At 41.5% G+C, this 26,094-nt stretch overlaps 1 protein-coding gene and 1 pseudogene across 1 annotated transcript; both read left to right on the top strand.

The window, feature by feature from the left end:
• The window catches only part of LOC135525378 (zinc finger protein 16-like), a 29,075-nt pseudogene extending 5,908 nt beyond the window's left edge, over positions 1-23,167 (top strand).
• LOC135525394 (zinc finger protein 239-like) lies at positions 945-2,505 on the top strand. Its single transcript, XM_064953060.1, has 2 exons — positions 945-948; positions 1,185-2,505. The coding sequence occupies exons 1-2, from the start codon at positions 945-947 to the stop codon at positions 2,006-2,008; spliced, it is 828 nt and encodes a 275-aa protein (XP_064809132.1). The 3' UTR covers positions 2,009-2,505.
• Positions 23,168-26,094: the final 2,927 nt, after the last annotated feature.

The following is a 26,094-nucleotide window of genomic DNA, read 5'->3' as shown; positions in this document are numbered from 1 at the left end:
CTATCTTACCTGCCTAACCACTACTTACCTAACCTCTCCTATCTTACCTGCCTAACCACTACTTAACTAACCTCTCCTATCTTACCTGCCTAACCACTACTTACCTAACCTCTCCTATCTTACCTGCCTAACCACTACTTACCTAACCTCTCCTATCTTACCTGCCTAACCACTACTTACCTAACCTCTCCTATCTTACCTGCCTAACCACTACTTAACTAACCTCTCCTATCTTACCTGCCTAACCACTACTTACCTAACCTCTCCTATCTTACCTGCCTAACCTCTCCTAACCACTACTTACCTAACCTCTCCTATCTTACCTGCCTAACCACTACTTACCTAACCTCTCCTATCTTACCTGCCTAACCACTACTTAACTAACCTCTCTTACCTATCTTACCTGCCTAACCACTACTTACCTAACCTCTCCTATCTTACCTGCCTAACCACTACTTACCTAACCTCTCCTATCTTACCTGCCTAACCACTACTTACCTAACCTCTCCTATCTTACCTGCCTAACCACTACTTAACTAACCTCTCCTATCTTACCTGCCAACAAAAAGTTGTTTATAATAATATATATTTTAATCTGCCCCAAATATTTCATTCTTTTTACTTTACCCGAAATATCATGACATTAGTGATTAGTCAAAATGTTAAAGATTTGTGAACAGCAATGTGTCGAACCCTTGAGACAACAGGGAGATGTTACTGATGTGCTTTGTGTCTGTCTCCAATGTAAAACATATTTTGGACTTCCACACCAAATTACTTCTCTACTTATTTTAGGTTTAAGGAAGTGTGTAGGTCAAATTCTGTATCATACAGCTATGAGGGTTATATATTAAGATCCACCTGCTCAATAGGAATCCAGCGACTTCTGTGTCTTCAGTGTCCTAGAACTGTCTAGTTTTTTGTTTTCTGACTTCTAAAACAGAATGAGTAAGTAATGTAAACTAAACAAATTACTAGGAAGCTCTACAACATAATAATCTGCTTTAAAATCACACCAAGATTGTTTTAAATTATGAAATGTTTGAAAAATGGCTTCCGGTTATTGAGGGATCTGATTTGGATTAAACCTCATTGCAAGGTGGTTTTATCATGTGGTTTCATTCAGGGCTCTCTTTAAATAAACACTGCCTTTGGCAGGAGAAAAACCAAACTCGGGGAATAAGAGAAACCACCAAGTCAACACCTCTGCTCCCAGATTGGAAAGAGTTTTACCAAGTTAGGAAGCCTGAAAGCTCATGAGAGAATACACTCAGGGGAGAAGCCTTACCACTGCTACCATTGTGGAACTAGGTTTACCAAGTTAGGAAGCCTGAAAAGACATGAGAGGATACACACCGAAGCGAAGCCTTTCCATTGCACCCTGTGTGGAACGAGTTTTAACCTTTTAGGAAATCTGAAAAGAAACGAGAGAATGCATACAGGGGAGAAGCCTTTCCATTGCGCCCAGTGTGGAAAGCATTTTATCTTGTTAGGGAACCAGCAATCTCATGAGCGAATACACACCGGGGAGAAGCCATACCATTGCGCCCAGTGTGGAAATAGTTGTTGCGAATTAGGACACCTGAAAGTGCATGAGCGAATCCACACAGGTGAGAAGCCTTACAAATGCTCCCAGTGTGTAAAGAGATTTAGCCACTTAGGAAACCTGAATGAACACATGAGACTGCACACAGGAGAGAAGCCTTACCACTGCATCCAGTGTGGAAATGGATATAGCCACTTAGGAAGCCTGAAAGCTCATGAGCGAATACACACAGGGGAGAAGCCTTACACATGCTCAGACTGTGGGAAGACATATTACTCATCCCAGTCACTTAAAAGGCATGTAATTACTTATCCTAGTGTGTTCATTTATATTTCACATAACATTAACTTACAATTCATCAGAGAACATGCCCAGTTCTATCAATGTCTTATATTGTTGAATGAGAATGTGTTTACTTGTTTATACCATATCAAATTGAATGGTACAAAGTATACTCATTAGAAGACATGAATTGAATATGGAGGCTGTCAGTTTTAATATAAAGTAGATCAGGTTCCTTGTCTAAATGGTCCTTTTTTAAACTCTATGTTTGTGTTTATCTGGGTGTGTCATTCCATGAATAAAGTCCCTCCCAGGAACAGGAAACTATAAAGATATGTGCTAATCACTCAATGCTTCAGGAATTCAGACTGTCTACACTGCACTGTGTAACTCTGTTATTCTCTCTGAGCTCAGAAATAAAGAATCTTGGTTTGACTTGGACTCCAGCAGATCATTATTTTATAATATCCACCACAACTCTCCCAAGGATTGCTGTTAAGTAATGTAAACATAGCAATAATTACTAGGAAGCTCTACATTGGTTTTAAAATCACACTAAGATTGTTAAAACCGGCCTCAGGTTGAGAGATCTGATTTAGGATTTACCCTCGTAGCAAGGTTGTTTGATCATGTGGAGTTTTCATTCGGGTCTCTATTTAAAAATAACACAGTATATTTGGCAGGAGAAAGACCAGACACAGAGGATCCAGAGCCAGGGACGTCCAAACCAGCAAGACGACAACAGTGCTCCCACTGTAGAAAGAATTTTAACAAATTATGGAACCTGAAACAACATGAGAGAATACACACAGAGGAGAAACCATACCACTGCTCCAGGTGTGGAAAGTGTTTCAACCAGTCAGGGCATTTGAAGCGACATGAGAGAATACACACAGGGGAGAAGCCTTACCACTGCTCCCAATGTGGAAAGAATTTTACCGTTTTAATGACCCTGAAACGACATGAGATAATACACACAGGGGAGAAGCCTTACCACTGCTCCCAATGTGGAAATAGTTTTAACGTTTTAAGGAACCTGAAACAACATGAGAGAATACACACAGGGGAGAAACCATACCACTGCTCCCAGTGTGGAAAGTGTTTCAACCAGTCAGGGCATTTGAAGCGACATGAGAGAATACACACAGGAGAGAAGCCGTACCACTGCTCCAAGTGTGGAAAGAGTTTCAAACGGCCTTGTCATCTGAAACAACATGAGAGAATACACACAGGGGAGAAGCCTTATCACTGCTCCCAGGGTGCAAAGCGTTTGCCCATTTCGGAAGCCTGAAGGAACAGATGAGACTGCACACAGGGCGGAGAATGCTTACAAAAGCCCAGACTGTGGGAAAACATATTACTCATCACAGTCACTTAAATGTCATGAGAGAATCCACACAGGAGAGAATAATTACTTGTATATTAATATTTCACATCACATTGACTTAAAATTCATCAGAGAACATACACAGTGCTCCCGTTGTCTTATATTGTTGACTGACAATGTGTTTACCTGTCTTTACCAGATGGATTTAAATGGTACAGGGTGTACTCAAACATATATTTGTTTGTTTTATTAGAAAACATGAATTGAATATGGAGTCTGTCAGTTTGAATATAGAGTAGATCAGAATCCATGTGTTTAAATGGTCCTTTTTTAAACTCTTTGTGTGTGTTTATCTGGGTGTGTCATTCCTCCAGCACTACAGATAATCAAGTGATATTTGGATGTGATGCATTAGTTCCATTGTTGACATTTGCATTGTTGGCCCACTGATGATTTAATTCAATGAAAATGTTCAGACTCTGTAATGGAAAATGTTAATTGTTTGTGTGTCCACATAACTGAGTATGTGACTAACCTTGTGAAACTGTCCTATTATAATCTCCTGTTCTTGGGAGGATCATCCTGTGTTGCAAACCAATTTGCACCTGTGTCCTTGTATGAATAAAGTCCCTCCCAGGAACAGGAAACTATAAAGATATGTGCTAATCACTCAATACTTCAGGAATTCAGACTGTCTACACTGCGCTGTGTAACTCTGTTATTCTCTTTGAGCTCAGAAATAAAGAATCTTGGTTTGACTTGGACTCCAGCAGATCCTTATTGTATAATATCCACCACAGCTCTCCCAAGGATTGCTGTTTATCATTGTCTCAAAGAAGAGTTCCTCATTCCACTTTCCTGGGGGAATTTACAAGCCTCCCACTGGTTGAATAAACATTGTTTCCACAGGTAACATTTTGTGTTTCACCCAACCAGCAACCTAAATCCAATGACTGGTAACATTTTGTGTTTCACTCAACCAGCAACCGATATCCAATGACTGGTAACATTTTGTGTTTCACTCAACCAGCAACCTAAATCCAATGACTGGTAACATTTTGTGTTTCACTCAACCAGCAACCGATATCCAATGACAGGTAAAATTTTGTGTTTCACCCAACTTGCAACCTAAATCCAATGACAGGTAACATTTTGTGTTTCACCCAACTTGCAACCTAAATTCAGTGACAGGTGACATTTTGTGTTGATTTCATGTTGAATTCACTTTAGTTGACCACTCATAGAAATGTAAATAGAAACTACATGTTGAACTGATGTCTGTGCCCAGTGGGCTGGTTTGAATAAGCAGCAGGTGTTGGATCGATATCCACCTTAGTAGCTAAATCTCCATGTAATTTGAGACAGATATTCATGTGAATATTCAAAAATCTGCATAAAACAATATATACATTTTCCCACCAGAAATGTTTCTATCAAACTGACTTAATGCAGATTAAAGGCTTTGCGTGACAAATAAATAACTTTTGCTGTTAAATTCCCAATGGTTTCCATCGCATTTTCAACTCTACTGATGGTTTACAAAACTGTTGCATTATATAGCAAAAATTATCTTGTCCCGTGCACTGTAGCCAGCAGCTCATAGATACAGTGTTGGTAGGCTACCTACATGATGAGATTATTATGGATGAGAGCGATATTATTTTATTTGTCAATGGCAGCCAAGCATCGATCATCATGTCACCAGAATAAGACCATCAAAATGTATTGGAAAGGAGCTTCAAGCTCATCATGTGCACTTTCACCACCCTGTGAAGTTCATAACTTATTTCATCTGTAGCCTAATAAACTACATGGGTTCCCAAGTCGTAGTGGTAGGACCACACAACATATCATCACGTGACTCCAAGTTAACTAAGATGTGATGGTTATTATATAAATATTTGCTCATAAAGGAGTTTCCACCTCCATTTCTCACTTATACATTTTTACTGACACAAAAAGTCCCCACCATGTCAAACAAACTAACATATAGTTTGTCGGCTTTTATAAAATTGTTCAGGCATATCCTGTTTCCGTCAGCCCGGTCATTACTTTAGAAATGGTTGGATCAATATCCACCTTCATGATATGGATGAAGCCTGATTTGGAATGTCTGAGTAGTTCTATATGATGTCATAATACACCCCTCTGATAATCAAGTGATATTTGGAATGTCTGACTAGTTCTATCTGATGTCATAATACACCCCTCTGATAGTGATACATTTGCTCCATTGTTTCCATGTCAGTTGGTTTCCCACTCTGATGATTTATATCTGACAGAGGGGCTTTAAATGAATAGTATGGTGACATCTTAGTGTGTCTTGAAGTAAATAGGATTATTAATCATAAACTCCAATAGCAACAATACACTGCAGCTTTGACATCAAGAAGAGAATGGGCTGATGGGTGGTGGTGCTACTCATAGGTAAGGCTGTCCAATATGAATGTTCAATACACACAATAGGTTGATCAGTAGCCAGTTAGCTAATTGTACAGTCCTATATGAATTTTCAATACACACAATAGGTTGACTGGGGAGGTGGTGTACCACAGTCAAAGTCCTGCAATAAGAGCTAAGAGACTAATATTTGTGTAAACTATACATTGTTGTGTTCTGTAGTTGTCACTGAGTTGGCTGATATATCCATTTCCTGGGGTCACTCCACAGTTAAGGCTGAACAGTGCTTATACAAAGTCTACACTTTGCTCCTCATATTTCTTTTGATCCTGACAAACTCACCAGTCCCTGCCGGTGACAAGCATACCCATAACATGATGCTGACACCACAATACTTATTGTGTGGTTAATGTGTGGTCTATCTCCAGGTCATCAGACTGTTAAATAGTCACCTCTAGCCGGCCTCCGCCCAGTACCCTGCCCTAAACTTTAGTCAGAGTTACTAGCTGTCAACCACCCAGTACTCCACCCTGTATTCTAGTCAAGGCTCATCCTATATAACTACTACTGTACACACCTTTTATATTCATATACTGTCCATAATGTCTAGACACACCATCATATATATTGTAAACCAACTGTATATATTTTTATTCCAGACATTCCTCGTTCTACCATTTCTATATTTCTAAATCCTTAAAATGAATTGTAGGGAAAATCAGTAGGTCACACAAATGACTATTTCTAAACAAAGATAATAGACAAGTAGAATGGGAGAGGTTTCTTACACTATCTATACTTACTCAGTGAAGAGACTCCAGGGGTGGTGATGAAGGCTGTAGGAATGAAGATCAGACAGTGAAGAGACTCCAGGGGCGGTGATGAAGGCTGTAGGAATGAAGATCAGACAGTGAAGAGACTCCAGGGATGGTGATGAAGACTGTAGGAATGAAGATCAGACAGTGAAGAGACTCCAGGGGCGGTGATGAAGACTGTAGGAATGAAGATCAGACAGTAGTGCTGGTCCTGTGGTCAGGTGGGGGAGGGGTCGATCCAGACAATGATTGTGAGGAAGCATGCGGGGAACAGGCTCCTTTCTACTACCATTCTGGGGTCTGGATACATGCCAACAAAGACTACAACTGCTTCAAACAATGGGAGTGGCTACCATTGACCACCACACTTTCTTTCATAACCAGGAAGCCCATGTTGAGCCATCAGTGTTCCCACTATGGAAGAGGGAGCAGGATGCCTTCATCCAGTCTCTCAGAAAACCATGTTGAGCCATCAGTGTTCTCACTCTGGAAGAGGGAGCAGGAAGACGTCATCCAGTCTCTCAAGGACAAAGGTGCAAAACTGGTGTTAGCAGCTGATGACAGAAGTGACAGCCTGGACACAAAACAAAGTTTGACACTATTAGTGTTGTTGAGCAGAGAATCAACCAGAGAATCAACCAGAGTATCAACCAGATTGATTCACAGTCAGTGTTGTTGAGCAGAGAATCAACCAGATTGATTCACAGTCAGTGTTGTTGAGCAGATAATCAACCAGATTGATTCACAGTCAGTGTTGTTGAGCAGAAAATCAACCAGAGAATCAACCAGGTTGATTCACAGTCAGTGTTGTTGGGCAGAGAATCAACCAGAGAATCAACCAGATTGATTCACAGTCAGTGTTGTTGAGCAGAGAATCAACCAGAGAATCAACCAGAGAATCAACCAGGTTGTTGAAGTTATTCAGGTGCATAATACATTTGATTTGTTTAATTCTGTTTTATTCAATGAGAATAATTTACTCTGAATGAGAACAAGCACATCTGTGAGCTTTATGCATTATAACATCGATTGACTTAATAATGACGTTGACAGATTTGTAGTAAAACCAGTGTTGGAGTCAAATCCATTTAATTTCCAGTCAATTCAGAAAGTAAACCAAATTCCACATTTTCCTCATTGAAAACCATAGAAGACAATTGGAATTTTCAGTTTACTTCCTGAATTTACTGGAATATTCTAAAATTGATTCAATTGGGAGGTTTTCCTCATGAATCTGCACAACAACACCCTATAATGACGAAGCAAAAACAGGATTTTAGAAATTTATGCAAATGCATTTTAAAATTAAAACTGAAATATCACATTTAAATAAGTATTCAGAACCTTTACTCAGTACTTTGTTGAAGCACTTTTGGCAGTGATTATAGCCTCAAGCCGCCTTGGGTATGACACTACAATCTTGGCACCCCTGTATTTGTGGAGTTTCTCCCATTCTTCTCTGCAGATCCTCTCAAGATCTGTCAGGTTGGATAGAGAGCGTCGCTGTGCAGCTATTTTCAGGATTTCTTCAGAGTTGTTCGATCGGGTTCAAATCCGGGCTCTGGCTGGGCCACTCAAGGACATTCAGTGACTTGTCCCAAAGCCACTTCTATGTTGTCTTCGCTGTGAGCTTAGGGTCGTTGTCCTGTTGGAAGGTGAACCTTTGCCCCAGTTTGAGGTCCTGAGTGCTCTTGAGCAGGTTTTCATCAATTATCTCTCTGTACTCTCTGTGCTCCGTTCATCTTTCCCTCGATCCTGACTAGTCTCCCAGTCCCTGCCGCTGAAAAAATCCCCACACCATGATGCTGCCACCACCACTCTTCACCGTAGGGATGGTGCCAGGTTTCCTCCAGACTTGACGCTTGGCATTCAGGCCAAAGAGTTTAATCTTGGTTTCATCAGATCAGAGACTCACGTCTTTAGCCATCAATTGCTTTGAAAAGCTGGTCATGGCTCACTCCACACCGTTATCCAAGAAACCCTGGACCCACTCTAATTTGCATACCACCCCAACAGATCCACAAATGATGCAATCTCTATTGCACTCAACACTGCCCTTTCACATCTGGACAAAAGGAATACCTATGTACAGTCGTGGCCAAACTTTTTGAGAATGATTCAAATATTAATTTTATTTTCACAAAGTCTGCTGCCTCCGTTTGTATGACGGCAATTTGAAGATACTCCAGAATCTTATGAAGAGTGATCAGATGAATTGCAATTAATTGCAAAGTCCCTCTTTGCCATTCAAATGAACTGAATCCCCAAAAACCTTTCCACTGCATTTCAGCCCTGCCACAAAAGGACCAGCTGACATCATGTCAGTGATTCTCTCGTTAACACAGGTGTGAGTGTTGACGAGGACAAGGCTGGAGATCACTCTGTCATGTTGATTGAGTTCGAATTTTTTATTTTTTATTTAATTTTTTACCTTTATTTAACTAGTTAAGAACAAATTCTTCCAGAATAACAGACTGGAAGCTTCAAAAGGAGGGTGGTGCTTGGAATCATTGTTCTTCCTCTGTCAACGATGGTTACCTGCAAGGAAACACGTGCCGTCATCATTGCTTTGCAGGCAAGGATATTGCGGCCAGTAAGATTGCACCTAAATCAACCATTTATCGGATCATCAAGAACTTCAAGGAGAGCGGTTCAATTGTTGTGAAGAAGGCTGCAGGGCACCCAAGAAAGTCCAGCAAGCTCCAGGACCGGCTCCTAAAGTTGATTCAGCTGCGGGATCAGGGCACCATCAGTACAGAGCTTGCTCAGGAATGGCAGCAGGCAGGTGTGAGGGCAGCTGGCAGGTGTGAGTGCATCTGCACGCACAGTGAGGCGAAGACTTTTGGAGGATGGCCTGTTGTCAAGAAGGGCAGCAAAGAAGCCACTTCTCTCCAGGGAAAATATCAGGGACAGACTGATATTTTGCAAAGGTACAGGGATTGGACTACTAAGGACTGGGGTAAAGTCATCTTCTCTCATGAATCCCATTTCCGATTGTTTGGGGCATCCGGAAAAAAGCTTGTCCGGAGAAGACAAGGTGAGCGCGACCATCAACCTTGTGTCATGCCAACAGTAAAGCATCCTGACTGTCACGACTTCTGACGAAGTCGTTGCCTCTCCTTGTTCGGGTGGTGCTCGGCGTTCGACGTCACCGGTCTTCTAACCATCATTGATCCTTTTTTCATTTTCCATTGGTTTTGTCTTGTCTTCCCACACACCTGTTTTCTATCCCATTCATTACCTGTTGTGTATTTAACCCTCTGTTTCCCCTCATGTCTTTGTCAGAGATTGTTTTATTGTCAGTGTAGTGTGTTTGTTGTATAGGTGCGCGTCGGGTCCTCGTACCCATGTTTGTTTGTTTGTACATTTAGTGTTATGGAGCATACTCAGGGAACTTTATTAAAAGACTCCATTTTACACTCCTTTTGACTCTCCTGCCTGACTTCCCTGCCACCTATTACACCTAAGCATGACACTGACACCATTCAAGTGTGGGGTTGCTTCTCAGCCAAGGGACTGGGCTCACTCACAATTTTTCCTCAGAACACAGCCATGAATAAAGAATGGTTCCAACACATCCTCCGAGAGCAACTTCTCCCAACTATCCAGGAACAATTTGGTGATGAACAATGGCTTTTCCAGCACGATGGAGCACCTTGCCATAAGGCAAAAGTGATGTCTAAGTGGCTCGGTGAACAAAACATCGATATTTTGGGTCCAGGGTCAGGAAACTCCCCAGACCTTAATCCCATTGAGCATTGGTGTTCAACCCTCAAGAGGCAGGTGGACAAACAAAAACCCACAAATTCTGACAAAGTCCAAGCATTGATTATGCAAGAATGGGATGCCATCAGTCAGGATATGGCCCAGAAGTTAATTGACAGCATGCCAGGGTGGATTGCAGAGGTCTTGAAAAAGAAGGGTCAACACTGCAAATATTGACTCTTTGCATCAACTTCATGTAATTGTCAATAAAAGCCTTTGACACTTATGAAATGCTTGTAATTATATTTCACTATTCCATAGTAACATCTGACAAAAATATCTAGAGACACTGAAGCAGCAAACTTTGTGGAAATTAATATTTGTGTCATTCTCAAAACTTTTGGCCATGACTGTAGAGGCGGCAGGTGGTTAGAAAATTGTGACAGTAACCGTAAAGGTGCAAGATCGAATCTCTGAGCTAACAAGGTAAAAATCTGTCTTTCTACCCGTGAACATGGCAGTTATGTTACGGCTCCTAGGAACGGGTATGTGGAGGAGTCAAGCGCAGAGAGCAGGTTAGTTCCGAACGTGGATCTTTATTCCACAGACAGCGAAAACGGACATGCAAAACACAAGGGCGCATGAAACAACCCGTCCAAACAAACAGGACTAAACTGTCTGGAAAAATAGAGACCACAAAATAAACCAACACCATAAAACAGAGAACAAGCCCACACAATAGCCAGCGGGCCTCGTGCCCTTAAATAGCCTACAAACAAAACTAAACTCAAAACAGGTGTTACCAATTAGACCCAACTAACAGAAACAAACGGAAAGGGAATCGATGGGAGCTAGTAGGCCGGCGACGCCGAGCGCCGCCCGAACAGGAAGAGGCACCATCTTCAGCGGGATTCGTGACAAGTTAACCCACTTTCATAGGCTGTCATTGTGAATAGGAATTTGTTCTTTAACTGACTTGCCTAGATAAAAAATAATAAAAAAAAGTGAGAATGCTATTCATTGACTACAGCTCTGCTTTCAACACCATAGTGCCCTCAAAGCTCATCTCTAAGCTTAGCAACCTGGTAACTGGATCATGGGCTTCCTGACGGGCCACAGACAGGTGGTAGGAGTAAGTAACAACACATCTGCCACGCTGATCCTCATCACAGGGGGCCCTCAGGGGTGCATGCTCAGCCCCTCCTGTACTCCCTGTTCACTGACATTGACTCTGTACCGGTACACCCTGTATATAACCTCCACATTGACTCTGTACTGGTACCCCCTGTTTACAGCCTCCACATTGACTCTGTACGGGTACCCCCTGTATAATGCCTCCACATTGACTCTGTACTGGTACCCCTGTATACAGCCTCCACATTGACTCTGTACTTGTATACAGCCTCCACATTGACTCTGTACTGGTACCCCTGTATATAGCCTCCACATTGACTCTGTACTGGTACCCCCTGTATACAGCCTCCACATTGACTCTGTACTGGTACCCCCTGTATACATTGAGCCTATTGACTCTGTACTGGTACCCCCTGTATACAGCCTCCACATTGACTCTGTACTGGTACCCCTGTATACAGCCTCCACATTGACTCTGTACTGGTACCCCCTGTATTTCCACATTGACTCTGTACTGGTACCCCCTTATTGTTTTTTATTGTGTTACTTTTTTGAACTTTTTATTTTGTAAATATTTTCTTAACTCTTATTTTTCTTATCTACGTTGTTGGTTAAGGGCTTGTCAGTAAGCATTTCACGTTAAGATCTACACCTGTTGTATTCAGCGCATGTGACAAATGATATTTGATTGTAACTAAATATGCAGTTTCAATGTTAAGGTCTTTGATTCAATTATATTTTTGAAACTCAGGCTGTGTGTGTTTATCTGCGTCATTCCTTGATCATTCCTTGTGGTCCTGTTGCTCAGTTGGTGGAGTATAGTGCTTGTTAAACCAGGGTAGTGGGTTTGATTCTTGGGACCACCCATATGTAATGTGTTTGCACACATGACTGCAAATCCCTTTGGATAAAAGTGTCTGCTAAATTGCAGATGTATCCACTGATTATACCAAACATTTCAAACACCTTCCTAATATGGAGTTGGACCCTCCCCTTTGTCCCTCAGAACATTCTCAGTTCGTCGGGACATGGACTCTACAAGGTGTTGAACGCGTTCCACAGGGATGCTGGCCCATGTTGACTCCAATGCTTCCCAAAATTGTGTCAAGTTGGCTGGGTGTCCTTTGGGTGCAGTGGGGTCTCCTCAGAGGAGGAAGGGGAGAACCATCGTCCTCAGTTATTTTCAGAAAAGTTTAAATGGTAAAATATTTAAAAGTGGTCCTTTTTTAGATAAAACTAAACTAAATATAATCACATCACCAAATAATTTATTAAAACATACTATTTTGCATCCTCCTCTAGGTACATTGACTTCAATACAAAACCTTGGAGGATTATGGTTCTCAAGGCTTCCATAGACTTACACTGTTATTATGACAACTTCCGGAGGACATCCTCCAACCCATCAGAGCTCTTGCAGCATGAACTGACATGATGTCCAACCAATGAAAGCATCAGATAATGTATCTAGTACTGAAAGCATAAGCTACAGCTAGCTACCACTGCAGTGCATAACATGTGGTGAGTAGTTGACTAAAAGAGAGAAAAATACGATAGTTGAACAGTTTTGAACAAATTATTTTATTCCAAAATGAAGTAGAAGCGAGAGAGAGATATTTCGTCATTTATTTTCCACTTTCAGTTTCACTTACTTAGCTAGCAAATGCAGCTATCTAGTTTAGTCTACTCAAACACTTGGCTCAAACAGAGCGATGCTATGTTAGCTAGCTGGCTATAACTATCCAACACAACACTGGAACTCTTCCAAGTCAAGGCAAGCTTTTGGTTTTACTAATTTATTGCCACTGGGACCCGCCAAGGTAAGTGCTAAACTGCTTACTGACTGTACACTGTAACGTTACTGCATGATTGTAGCAGGTTTACTAACGAGTTAGTTCTATTAGCTCTGTTGACTATGATGTTATTTTAGCTAATATGGTGACAACAATGTAAGCTGTGTGTAGCAGTTATGAAATGGTTTGGCTTGGAAAGGTTTTTTCTCCTGGTCACATACAGCTGTTGTGTTGTGCATTGAAGTACAGAAACAAAGGGAGAAGGTGATAAGAGGAGAGCACATAGATGCAAGAAGGAATACAACGTGTCTGTAATGAAAGTGAACTGTGTTTATGCATGATCAGGGGTGTATTCATTCCGCCGATTCTTTTGACAAATGTTTAAATGGACCAAAACGGGGATAAACATACCTGAATTTGTCCAGTGATATCTCTATTTCAGCTAGATGCAGGTGAGAGTGTGCAAGGCAGTATTGAATGTGTCACTGTCTGTTAACCTGTCTCCCCCCTTCATCTACACGAATTGAAGTGGATTTAACTAGTGACATCAGTAAGGGATCACAGCTTTGGCCTGGATTCTCCTTGTCAGTCTATGTCATGGAAGGAGCAGGTGTTCTTAATGTTTTGTCTACCCAGTGTATAGCACTACAGATAATCAAGTGCTATTTGCATGTGATGCATTTGTTCTGTTGTTTACAGGATGATTTGTATCTTATAGAGCGTGGCTTTAAGGGAATAGTATGGTCACATGTAGATAAAAAAGAATGTGAAAAATTAACAGAGAAAATGTATTTCAACACACTACCTATTCATAGAAGTATTTATTAATCATCTACATATTCATATTGAGCTTCTACGTCTGTGTACAGGAACGTATTATTTGGAAGAGAAAATGTATCAGCTTATTGTTAAACAATTATGACGTTCTTTCCAATACAAAAAGTGTAGTAACTATTGTTTCCAAACTGCGTTACCCACTCCAGTCAGCAGATGGCGACGAGCGTCTTTCAGTTGACTCTTCTTGCGTGACGTATAATTAACTGGACGGGACGCTTCTTCAGGAACAACAAGGCGCCAACTCTTTCAACCACGTCGGTAGCTTGTTAGTCAACATAAAACTGAAAGATTGACGTTTTAGACCATGTTAATGTACATTAGCTAATCTCAGTGTTTTAAACAAGTTTCGGTTGACGTATCAACTGGTTCAATTTGCAAACGTGTTAAAGATTGATACTGAGCCTAGCACTAGGCGAGACGCTAATGCTAGCTAGCTAGATAACATCCCTGACCATGAGCTCACTAAACTACTCCTCCCTTGCTAATGAAGAGGGGGTCTGCTGTTTGGAGAAAGAATCTTTCAGAATGAAAAAGGAGGAAGAGGAGGCTGTTATAGTGAAAGAAGAGAAAGAACCGTTTAGAGAGGAAGATGATGCTATCTCAATAAAGGTGAAGGAGGAAGACGTTTTGGGAGTGAAAGAGGAAGAGACAGAATATCAGATTAACACCAGTGAGTACTGTCTTCAACAGGGACACAAACTATGCCGTTGTTGAACTAATGTGTGGTTTTAAAGTGGCATTCTACTGAAGTTGTACACTTGAATATGTTGTTCAGTACTGTATAAATTGTTAAAGGTTCGATCTGCAATTTGTTCATATATTTTAGGGACTTTTCAATTAGATGTATTGAATTTTCCATGTGGTCTATATTGAAGTTCCCCTCATCTAATATAACAGGCTTTTAAAATTCTATATTGGTGCATATTTTCTACTTACAATAACAAAGGGACGCAAAAGCGACCCATTTCGTGGAACGACCCTTTTACATTTGCATCACAAACACTATTTTAGGAAATCATGATGAAAGTGGCCATTTTAGACATATTCATGCCTCTTGTAAGACTCTATGATTGCAATAGATGGTCATAAGTTTACCATCTGTTTGATGTTCTCATTCACACAGGAGAGACACATGACTATGGTGGATCCTCTGGGGAGCCTCAACAACGTCCTGATGCTGACGAGGAAGAGAAGAGTCTCTCCAGATCAGAACACCAGATGGTACAGCTTGGTCTGGTCTAGCATACAGCTTGCTCTCTCTGGGTCTGGGCTGGGTTTCTGTAAATCACTTCATGACAACAGCGACATCAGCATCCATAATGATGTGCGTCTGTGTCCCCTCTTTATGGTTACCAGGACAACACTAGCCCTTCCTCCCTCCTGGAGTCCACGTGTCGTGCCTCTCCTGTTAGCACCTTACTGCTGGGTATGAAGAGGTTGTCTGTGCTGCTGGTGGACTGCAGGAAAACAATGGGGCTGAGTGGAACTGTGAGAGGAGGAGAAGAGAAGAAAGGATCAGATCAAAGTAAGTAAGTGCTGTAGTTTAGTTTGAACAAATACAATAGATCTGCCCACCGGTATCTGTTACCAGGACAACCAGCAGAGTTCTGTTAGTTGACAGGAAGATAGAGTAGTGTATATGGATGTTATGAATATCATAACACTGAAAAAGGATTCTGCCAATAAAAAGAGAGAAACCAATAGACCATATTAAACATTGATGAAAGTTAGCTTTTCAGAGAAACCAATAGACCATATACAACCTTGATGAAAGTGAGCTTTGGAGAGAAAGTTTCAAGATGATCCAATGTAAGGTGCTTGTTTTACAAACACTTTTCCAAAAAACATTATGGATGTTACATTGCCTGTCCCAGTCAACCCCCCTATCTTTACAAGACTGTAGAACAGGCAAACTAAACTCAAGACTTTGGTCATTAATGAACTAGTACTGAATGGGGACTGGACTAATATTGTGTATAAGAGGTCATACATTTTTTTAATTATCTAATACTGGAGGAAAACTGTGATCAGGCTGCCTACTCAAGAGAAAGCTTCAAACTGTAACTGGTGCCGGCAACCTTGTTATTGTCAATCAACCTACCAGGGTAGTGAGAAACAGGGGAGGAATGAAATCATCAACATGGTTTGGTCATATCTTTACTAATGCTGCAGAAATGGGTTTTAAAGCAGTATCCAGATCCATCAGATGTAGTGATCACAATATAGTAGCCATGTCTAGGAAAACCACAGTTCCAAAGGCTGGGCCTAATATTGTGTATAAGAGGTTATACATTTTTTTTGTAGTGATTCCTATGTTGTTGATGTAAATAATATTTGTTGGTCCGTGGTGTGTAATGATGAGCAACCAGACGCTGCCCTTGACACATTTGAAACTGCTTATCCCAGTTACTAATAAGCAGCACCCATTAAGAAAATGACTGTAAAAACTGTTAAATCCACGTGAATTGATGAGGAATTAAAAAATGGTGAAGAGGGAGGCAAAAGAGATGGCAAATAGGTCTGGCTGAATAACTGATTGGCAAACCTATTGCAAATTGAGAAATCATTTGACTAAACTGAATAAAAAGAAGAAAGTACACTCTGAAACAAAGAAAAATTACATGAAGAATGATTGTAAAAATCTTTGGAGCATCTTCAATGAAATTTTGCGCAAATAAAATCTACAATGATAAGTCACTGGTGACAACGTGGATGGAAAATTGAGGATAATAGTGGCCGATATTGCCTTTCCTATTTGCCTTGTCTTTAGTTTAAGCCTACTAGAAAGTGTGTGCCCTCAGGCCTGGGGGGAAGCTAAAGTCATTCCACTACCCAAGAATAGTAAAGCTCCCTTTACTGGCTTAAATAGCTGACCAATCAGCCTGTTACCAACTCTTACAATTTTGGAAAAAAAATATTTGACCAGATACAATGCTATTTTACAGTAAACAAATATAGACTTTTAGCTTATAGGGAAGTTCATTCAACAAGCACAGCACTTGCAAATGACTGATTGGCTGAGAGAAATTGATGATAAAAATATTGTTGGGGCTGTTTTGTTTGATTTCACTGCGGCATTTGACATTATCGATCATAGTCTGTTGCTGACAAAAACGTATGGCTTTACACCCCCTGCTATATTGTGGATAAAGAGTTTTTCTTTTAAAATGTAACCTTTATTTACCTAGACAAGTCAGTTAAGAACAAATTATTTTTTTCAATGACGGCCTAGGACTGCCTTGTTCAGGTGCAGAACGACAGAGTTTTTTACCTTGTCAACTCGGGGATTCGATCCAGCAATCTTTCGGTTACTGGCATACCGCTCTAACCACTAGGCTACCAGCCGCCCCAGAGCTACAAAATCAAGATAGAATCAGGAATTCCACAGTGCAGCTGTTTGGCACCTTCTTTTTTCAATCTTTACCAACAACATGCCAACGACATTTGAGTAAAGCCAGTGAGTCTATGTATGCGGATGACTCAACACCGTACACGTCAGCTACTACAGCGACTGAAATGACTGCAACACTTAACATAGAGCTGCAGTTAGTTTCCGAATGGGTGTCAAGGAATAAGTTAGTCCTAAATATTTCTGATTACCTTAAAACCTCTTGGTGTTAGGGGGCAGTATTTTCATTTTTGGGAAAAAATCGTCCCCGTTTTAAACGGGATATTTTGTCGTGAAAAGATGCTAGAATATGCATATAATTGACATCTTTGGATAGAAAACACTCTAACATTAACAGAACTGATGTTGCAGGCGAAAGCCTGAGAAAACTCCAATCTGGAAGCGCTGCGTTCCAATGACTCCCTATATGGCTTTGAATAACCATCAACGAGCTTACGCTTACGCTTTCTACGTATTCCCCAAGGTGTCTACAGCGTTGTGACGTAGTTTTACGCATTTCTGTTGACGAATAGCCGTATGGTGGCACATTGCGTAAGTGGTCACATGGTGGCTCCGAGAGAGATTCTCGCGTAAAGTGCAGAGGTAGCCATTACTCCAATCGGTCCTAGAGAAAAAGGAATTGTCCCGACGGATATATTATCAAATAGATATTAGAAAAACACCTTGAGGATTGATTCTAAACAACATTTGCCATGTTTTTGTTGATATTATGGAGCTAATTTGGAATATTTTTCGGACTTGTGACCGCAATTTCCCGGCGATTTCTCAGCCAAACGTGAAGAACAAACAGAGCTATTTCGCCTACAAAAATAATCTTTTGGGAAAAAATGAACTTTGGCCGTCTACCTGGGAGTCTCGTGAGTGAAAACATTTGAAGTTCATCAAAGGTAAACGATTTAATTTGATTGCTTTTCTGATTTCCGTGACAAGTTTGCCTGCTGCTAGCAAGGCATAATGCTATGCTAGGCTATGATAAACTTACACAGATGCTTGTCTAGCGTTGGCTGTAAAGCATATTTTGAAAATCTGAGATGACAGGGTGATTAACAAAAGGCTAAGCTGTGTTCCAAAATATTTCACTTGTGATTTTCATGAATAGGAAGATTTATTTCCGTTGCGTTACGCTAATTAGTGTCAGATGATGATAACGGTCCCGTTCACGGGCTGGGTGTCACTCCAGCTTAAGTTACATGGCCTACTATGCTAATTCTGTAGCGGTATTGTTAGAGGGGGCTAAATAAATATTTTGTTGGTGCTCCAGACAGGTATTAACCCTAGTTATTAAAGTTAGTTATTACCTATTATAACATTATTATTTTTTAAATATTATTAAAACCGAAAGGATGAGAGTAGAATAGATAGAGTAGCGCTTCCAGACACATTCTAAACATGATGGAGTCTTAAAGGAGGACTGTAACATGATGAAACATTATGGAGTCTTAAAGGAGGACTGTAGCACTGTGATGAAACATTATGGAGTCTAAAGGAGAACTGATCTAATGATGAAACATTATGGAGTCTTAAAGGAGGACTGTAGCATCTAATGATGAAACATTATGGAGTCTAAAAGGAGAACTGTAGCATCTAATGATGAAACATTATGGAGTCTTAAAGGAGGACTGTAGCATCTAATGATGAAACATTATGGGGTCTTAAAGGAGAACTGTAGCATCTAATGATGAAGCATTATGGAGTCTTAAAGGAGGACTGGAGCATCTAATGATGAAACATTATGGAGTCTTAAAGGAGGACTGTAGCATCTAATGATGAAACATTATGGAGTCTTAAAGGAGGACTGTAGCATCTAATGATGATACATTATGGAGTCTTAAAGGAGGACTGTAGCATCTAATGATGAAACATTATGGAGTCTTAAAGGAGGACTGTAGCATCTAATGATGAAACATTATGGAGTCTTAAAGGAGGACTGTAGCATCTAATTTTGAAACATTATGGAGTCTTAAAGGAGGACTGTAGCATCTAATGATGAAACATTATGGAGTCTTAAGCTTTAATTTGTGGTATTGCACTTGTGAATGCATGAAAGTGATGTTGTCGAAATGTTCCGCTAGCGGAATCCCTAGCCATAACAGGTTTTAATGTGTTTGAACCAATCAGTTGTGTTGTGACAAGGTAGGGGTGGTATACAGAAGATAGCCCTATTGGGTAATAGACGAAGTCCATATTATGTCAAGAACAGCTCAAATAAGCGAAGAGAAACAACAGTCCATCATTACTTTAAGGACCACCACAAGAATGGAAGATCCAGAGTTACTTCTGATGCATAAGTTCATTAGAGTTACCAGCCTTAGAAATTGCAGCCCAAATAAATGCTTCACAAAGTTCAAGTAACAGACACATCTCAACATCATCGGTTCAGAGGAGACTGCGTGAATCAGGCCTTCATGGTTGAATTGCTTCAAGGAAACCACTACTGAAGGACACCAATAATAAGAAGAGACTTGCTTGGGCCAAGAAACACGAGCAATGGACATTAGACCGGTGGATATCTGTCCTTGGGTCTGATGAGTCCAAATTTGAGATTTTTGGATCCGAGCGTCATGTCTTTGTGAGACGCGGAGTAGATGAACAGATTATCTCCGCATGTGTGGTTCCCACCGTGAAGCATGGAGGAGGAGATGTGATGGTGTGCGGGTGTTTTCCTGTTGACAATGTCATGAATAAATAAATCAAAGTCACACTTAACCAGCATGACTTCCACAGCATTCTACAGCTATATGCCATCCCATCTGGTTTGGGCTTAGTCCCACTGTCATTTGTTTTTCAACAGGACAATGACCCAACACACCTCCAGGCTGTGTAAGAGCTATTTGATCAAGTAGGAGAGTGATGGAGTGCTGCATCAGATGACCTGACCTACACAATCCCCCGACACAATCCCCCACCGTTTTTTATTTTATTTTATCTTTTTTTTTTTTTTGGTCCACATCTCCAGAGATGGAAGTAATTTTTACTGTACTTTTTGGTACCTTTGAATCTAATGTATTGTATCAAGATGGTTTGGGATGAGTTGGATCGCAGAGGTGAAGGGAAAGCTGCCTACAAGTTCTCAGCATATGTGGGAACTCCTACAAGACTGTTGGAAAAGAATTCCAGGTGAAGCTGTTTGAGAGAAAGCAAGGGTGGCAACTTTTGAAGAATAAAATATATATTTTGATTTAACACTTGTGGTTACTACATGATTCCATGAATCCATAAAGAAACCCTTGAATGAGTAGGTGAGTCCAACCTTTTGACTGGTACTGTACATTAAATTTCCTAACAGCTCCAGTGGACATTCCTGCAATCAGCATGCCAATTGCCCGCTCCCTCAGAGACCTGTGGCATTGTTGTGTGAACAAACTGCACATTTTCGAGTAGCCTTTTATTATCCCCAGCACAAGGTGCACCTGTGTAATAACCAAGCTGTTCAATCAGCTTCTTGATATGCCACACCTGTCAGGTGAATGGATTATCTTGGCAAAGAATAAATGTTGACTAACAGTGATGCTCATGAGACATCCAACACTTTACATGTTGCGTTTATATTTTTGTTTTTTGTTGTTACTATCAGTTTTAGAAACATTTACCCAAAATATGACATCAGCGATAATCAAAATGTTGAAAATCTGTGAATGTCTAAATAAGAAATTGGTCCATTTAAACAGCAATGTGTCGAACCCTTCCAACAACGGGGAGATGTTACTGATGTGCTTTGTATCTTCGACGTAAAAACAAGTTTTGGACTTCCACACAAAATTACTTCTTTAGTTATTTTATGTTTAAGGAAATGTGTAGGTCACATTCTGTATCATACAGCTATGAATGTTATATATTTAGAAACACCTGTTCAATTGGAATCCAGCGACGTCTGTGTCTTCAGTGTCCTAGAACTGTCTAGGTTTTTGTGTTCTGACTTGTAAAACAGGATGAATAAAATAAGTAATATAAACATATCAGTAATTACCAGGAAGCTCTACATTTGTTTTAAAATCACACTAAGATTGTTAAAACTGGCCTCGGGTTATTGAGAGATCTGATTTAGGATTTACCCTCGTAGCAAGGTTGTTTTATCATGTGGTTTCATCTGGGTCTCTATTTAAAAGTAACACTGTCTTTGGCAGGAGAAAGACCAGAGGAACCAGAGCCAGGGACGTCCAAACCAGCAAGACGACACCAGTGCTCCCACTGTGGAAAGAGTTTTAACCAGAAAGCACACCTGAAAGCTCATGAGAGAATACACACAGGGGAGAAGCCTTACCAGTGCTCCCAGTGTGGACAGTGTTTCAACCAAAAACCACACCTGAAACAACACGAGATAATACACACAGGGGAGAAGCCTTACCACTGCTCCCAGTGTGGAAAGTGTTTCAAACGGCCTTGTCATTTGAAACAGCATGAGAGAATACACACAGGAGAGAAGCATGAGTGTGAGTGTTTCAAACGGCCTTGTCATTTGAAACAGCATGAGAGAATACACACAGGAGAGAAGCCTTACCACTGCTCCCAATGTGGAAATTGTTGTAACGGGTTAAGGGACCTGAAACAACATGAGATAATACACACAGCGGAGAAGCCTTACCACTGCTCCCAGTGTGGAAAGCGTTTCAACCAGTCGGGGGAGCTGAAACAGCACGAGAGAATACACACAGGGGAGAAGCCTTACCACTGCTCCCAGTGTGGAAGGAGTTTTACTGGTTTAGGGACCCTGAGACACCACGAGAGAATACACACAGGAGAGAAGCCTTACCACTGCTCCCAATGTGGAAAGCGCTTCAACCATTTGGGGGAGCTGAAACAGCATGAGAGAATACACACAGGGGAAAAGCCTTACCACTGCTCCCAGTGTGGAAAGTGTTTCGGCCTTTCAGGGACGCTGAAACGACATGAGAGAATACACACAGGAGAGAAGCCTTACTACTGCTCCCAATGTGGACAGGGTTGTAGTGCGTTATGGCACCTGAAACAACACGAGAGAACACACACGGGGGAGAAGCTTTACCACTGCTCCCAGTGTGGAAAGTGTTTCGGCCAATCAGGGACGTTGAAACGACATGAGAGAATACACACAGGGCCGAAGCCTTACCACTCCTCCCAGGGTGCAAAGCTTTTGCCCATTTAGGAAGCCTTAAAGAACACATTAGACTGCACACAGAGGAGAAGGCTTAGAAAAGCTCAGACTGTGGGAAAACATATTACTCATAACAGTCACTTAAACGTCATTAGAGAATAGAGAAATTACTTCTCTTAGCGTGTATATTGATATACATCACATTGACTTAAAATTCATCAGAGAACATACACAGTGCTCCCGTTGTCTTATATTGTTGACTGACAATGTGTTTACCTGTCTTTACCAGATGAATTTAAATGGTACAGGGTGTACTCAAACATATATTTGTTTGTTTTTATTAGAAAACATGAATTGAATATGGAGTCTGTCAGTTTGAATATAGAGTAGATCAGAATCCATGTGTTTAAATGGTCCTTTTTTAAACTCTTTGTGTGTGTTTATATGGGTGTGTCATTCCTCCAGCACTACAGATAATCAAGTGATATTTGGATGTGATGCATTTGTTCCATTGTTGACATTTGCATTGTAGCCCACTGATGATTTAATGAAATGAAAATGTTCAGACTCTGTAATGGAAAATGTTAATTGTTTGTGTGTCCACATAACTGAGTATGTGACTAACCTTGTGAAACTGTCCTATTATAAGCTCCTGTTCTTGGGACTATCATCCTGTGTTGCAAACCAATTTGCACCTGTGTCCTTGTATGAATAAAGTCCCTCACAGTAACACGAAACTATAAAGATATGTGCTAATCACTCAATGCTTCAGGAATTCAGACTGTCTACACTGCACTGTGTAACTCTGTTATTCTCTCTGAGCTCAGAAATAAAGAATCTTGGTTTGACTTGGACTCCAGCAGATCCTTATTTTATAATAGCCTCCACATTGACTATGTACTGGTACCCCCTGTACATAGCCTCCACATTGACTCTGTACTGGTACCCCCTGTACATAGCCTCCACATTGACTCTGTACTGGTACCTCCTGTATATAGCCTCCACATTGACTCTGTACGGGTACCCCCAGCATATAGCCTCCACCTATGACTGTACAGGTACCCCCTGTATATAGCCTCCTCATTGACTATGTACTGGTACCCCTGTATATAGCCTCCACATGACTCTGTATGGTACCTCCTATATATAGCCTCCACATTGACTCTGTACTGGTACCTCCTGTATATAGCCTCCACATTGACTCTGTACTGGTACCCCCTGTATATAGCCTCCACATTGACTCTGTACTGGTACCCCCTGTATATAGCCTCCACATTGACACTGTACTGGTCCCCCTGTATATAGCCTCCACATTGACACTGTACTGGTACCTCCTGTATATAGCCTCCACATTGACTCTGTACTGGTAACCCTGTATATAGCCTCCACATTGACTCTGTACTGGTACCCCCTGTATATAGCCTCCACATTGACTCTGTACTGGTACCCCCTGTATATAGCCTCCACATTGACTCTGTACTGGTACCCCCTGTATATAGCCTCCACATTGACTCTGTACTGGTACCCCCTGTATATAGCCTCCACATTGACTCTGTACTGGTACCTCCTGTATATAGCCTCCACATTGACTCTGTACTGGTACCTCCTGTATATAGCCTCCACATTGACTCTGTACTGGTACCCCTGTATATAGCCTCCATTGATTGACTCTGTACTGGTACCCCCTGTATATAGCCTCCACATTGACTCTGTACTGGTACCCCTGTATATAGCCTCCACATTGACTCTGTACTGGTACCCCTGTATATAGCCTCCACATTGACTCTGTACTGGTACCCCTGTATATAGCCTCCACATTGACTCTGTACTGGTACCCCTGTATATAGCCTCCACATTGACTCTGTACTGGTACCCCTGTATATAGCCTCCACATTGACTCTGTACTGGTACCCCTGTACTGGTACCCCCTGTATATAGCCTCCACATTGACTCTGTACTGGTACCCCTGTATATAGCCTCCACATTGACTCTGTACTGGTACCTCCTGTATATAGCCTCCACATTGACTCTGTACTGGTACCCCTGTATATAGCCTCCACATTGACTCTGTACTGGTACCTCCTGTATATAGCCTCCACATTGACTCTGTACTGGTACCTCCTGTATACAGCCTCCACATTGACTCTGGTGGTACCTCCTGTATATAGCCTCCACATTGACTCTGTACTGGTACCCCCTGTATATAGCCTCCACATTGACTCTGTACTGGTACCCCTGTATATAGCCTCCACATTGACTCTGTACTGGTACCTCCTGTATATAGCCTCCACATTGACTCTGTACTGGTAACCCTGTATATAGCCTCCACATTGACTCTCTACTGGTACCCCTGTATATAGCCTCCACATTGACTCTACTAAACTCTGTACTGGTACCCCTGTATATAGCCTCCACATTGACTCTGTACTGGTACCCCTGTATATAGCCTCCACATTGACTCTGTACTGGTACCCCTGTATATAGCCTCCACATTGACTCTGTACTGGTACCATCCTGTATATAGCCTCCACATTGACTCTGTACTGGTACCCCTGTATATAGCCTCCACATTGACTCTGTACTGGTACCTCCTGTATATAGCCTCCACATTGACTCTGTACTGGTACCTCCTGTATATAACCTCCACATTGACTCTGAACTGGTACCCCTGTATACAGCCTCCACATTGACTCTGTACTGGTACCCCCTGTATAGCCTCCACATTGACTCTGTACTGGTACCCCCTGTATATAGCCTCCACATTGACTCTGTACTGGTACCCCTGTATATAGCCTCCACATTGACTCTGTACTGGTACCTCCTGTATATAGCCTCCACATTGACTCTGTACTGGTACCCCTGTATATAGCCTCCACATTGACTCTGTACTGGTACCCCCCTGTATATAGCCTCCACATTGACTCTGTACTGGTACCCCTGTATATAGCCTCCACATTGACTCTGTACTGGTACCCCCTGTATATAGCCTCCACATTGACTCTGTGTATACAGCCTCCACATTGACACTGTACTGGTACCTCCTGTATATAGCCTCCACATTGACTCTGTACTGGTACCTCCTGTATATAGCCTCCACATTGACTCTGTACTGGTACCCCTGTATATAGCCTCCACATTGACTCTGTACTGGTACCCCTGTATATAGCCTCCACATTGACTCTGTACTGGTACCCCTGTATATAGCCTCCACATTGACTCTGTACTGGTACCTCCTGTATATAGCCTCCACATTGACTCTGTACTGGTACCCCTGTATATAGCCTCCACATTGACTCTGTACTGGTACCCCTGTATACTAGCCTCCACATTGACTCTGTACTGGTACCCTGTATATAGCCTCCACATTGACTCTGTACTGGTACCCCTGTATATAGCCTCCACATTGACTCTGTACTGGTACCCCTGTATATAGCCTCCACATTGACTCTGTACTGGTACCTCCTGTATATAGCCTCCACATTGACTCTGTACTGGTACCCCTGTATATAGCCTCCACATTGACTCTGTACTGGTACCTCCTGTATATAGCCTCCACATTGACTCTGTACTGGTACCTCCTGTATATAGCCTCCACATTGACTCTGTACTGGTACCTCCTGTATATAGCCTCCACATTGACTCTGTACTGGTACCCCCTGTATATAGCCCACATTTGACTCTGTACTGGTACCCCTGTACTGGTACCCCCTAGTATATAGCCTCCACATTGACTCTGTACTGGTACCTCCTGTATATAGCCTCCACATTGACTCTG

The sequence above is a fragment of the Oncorhynchus masou genome, chromosome 5, assembly GCF_036934945.1.
Source record: "Oncorhynchus masou masou isolate Uvic2021 chromosome 5, UVic_Omas_1.1, whole genome shotgun sequence".
NCBI classification, from domain to species: Eukaryota; Metazoa; Chordata; class Actinopteri; order Salmoniformes; family Salmonidae; genus Oncorhynchus; species Oncorhynchus masou.
Note: the sequence above shows the minus strand (reverse complement) of the source record. Positions and strands in the feature narration are given on the sequence as shown.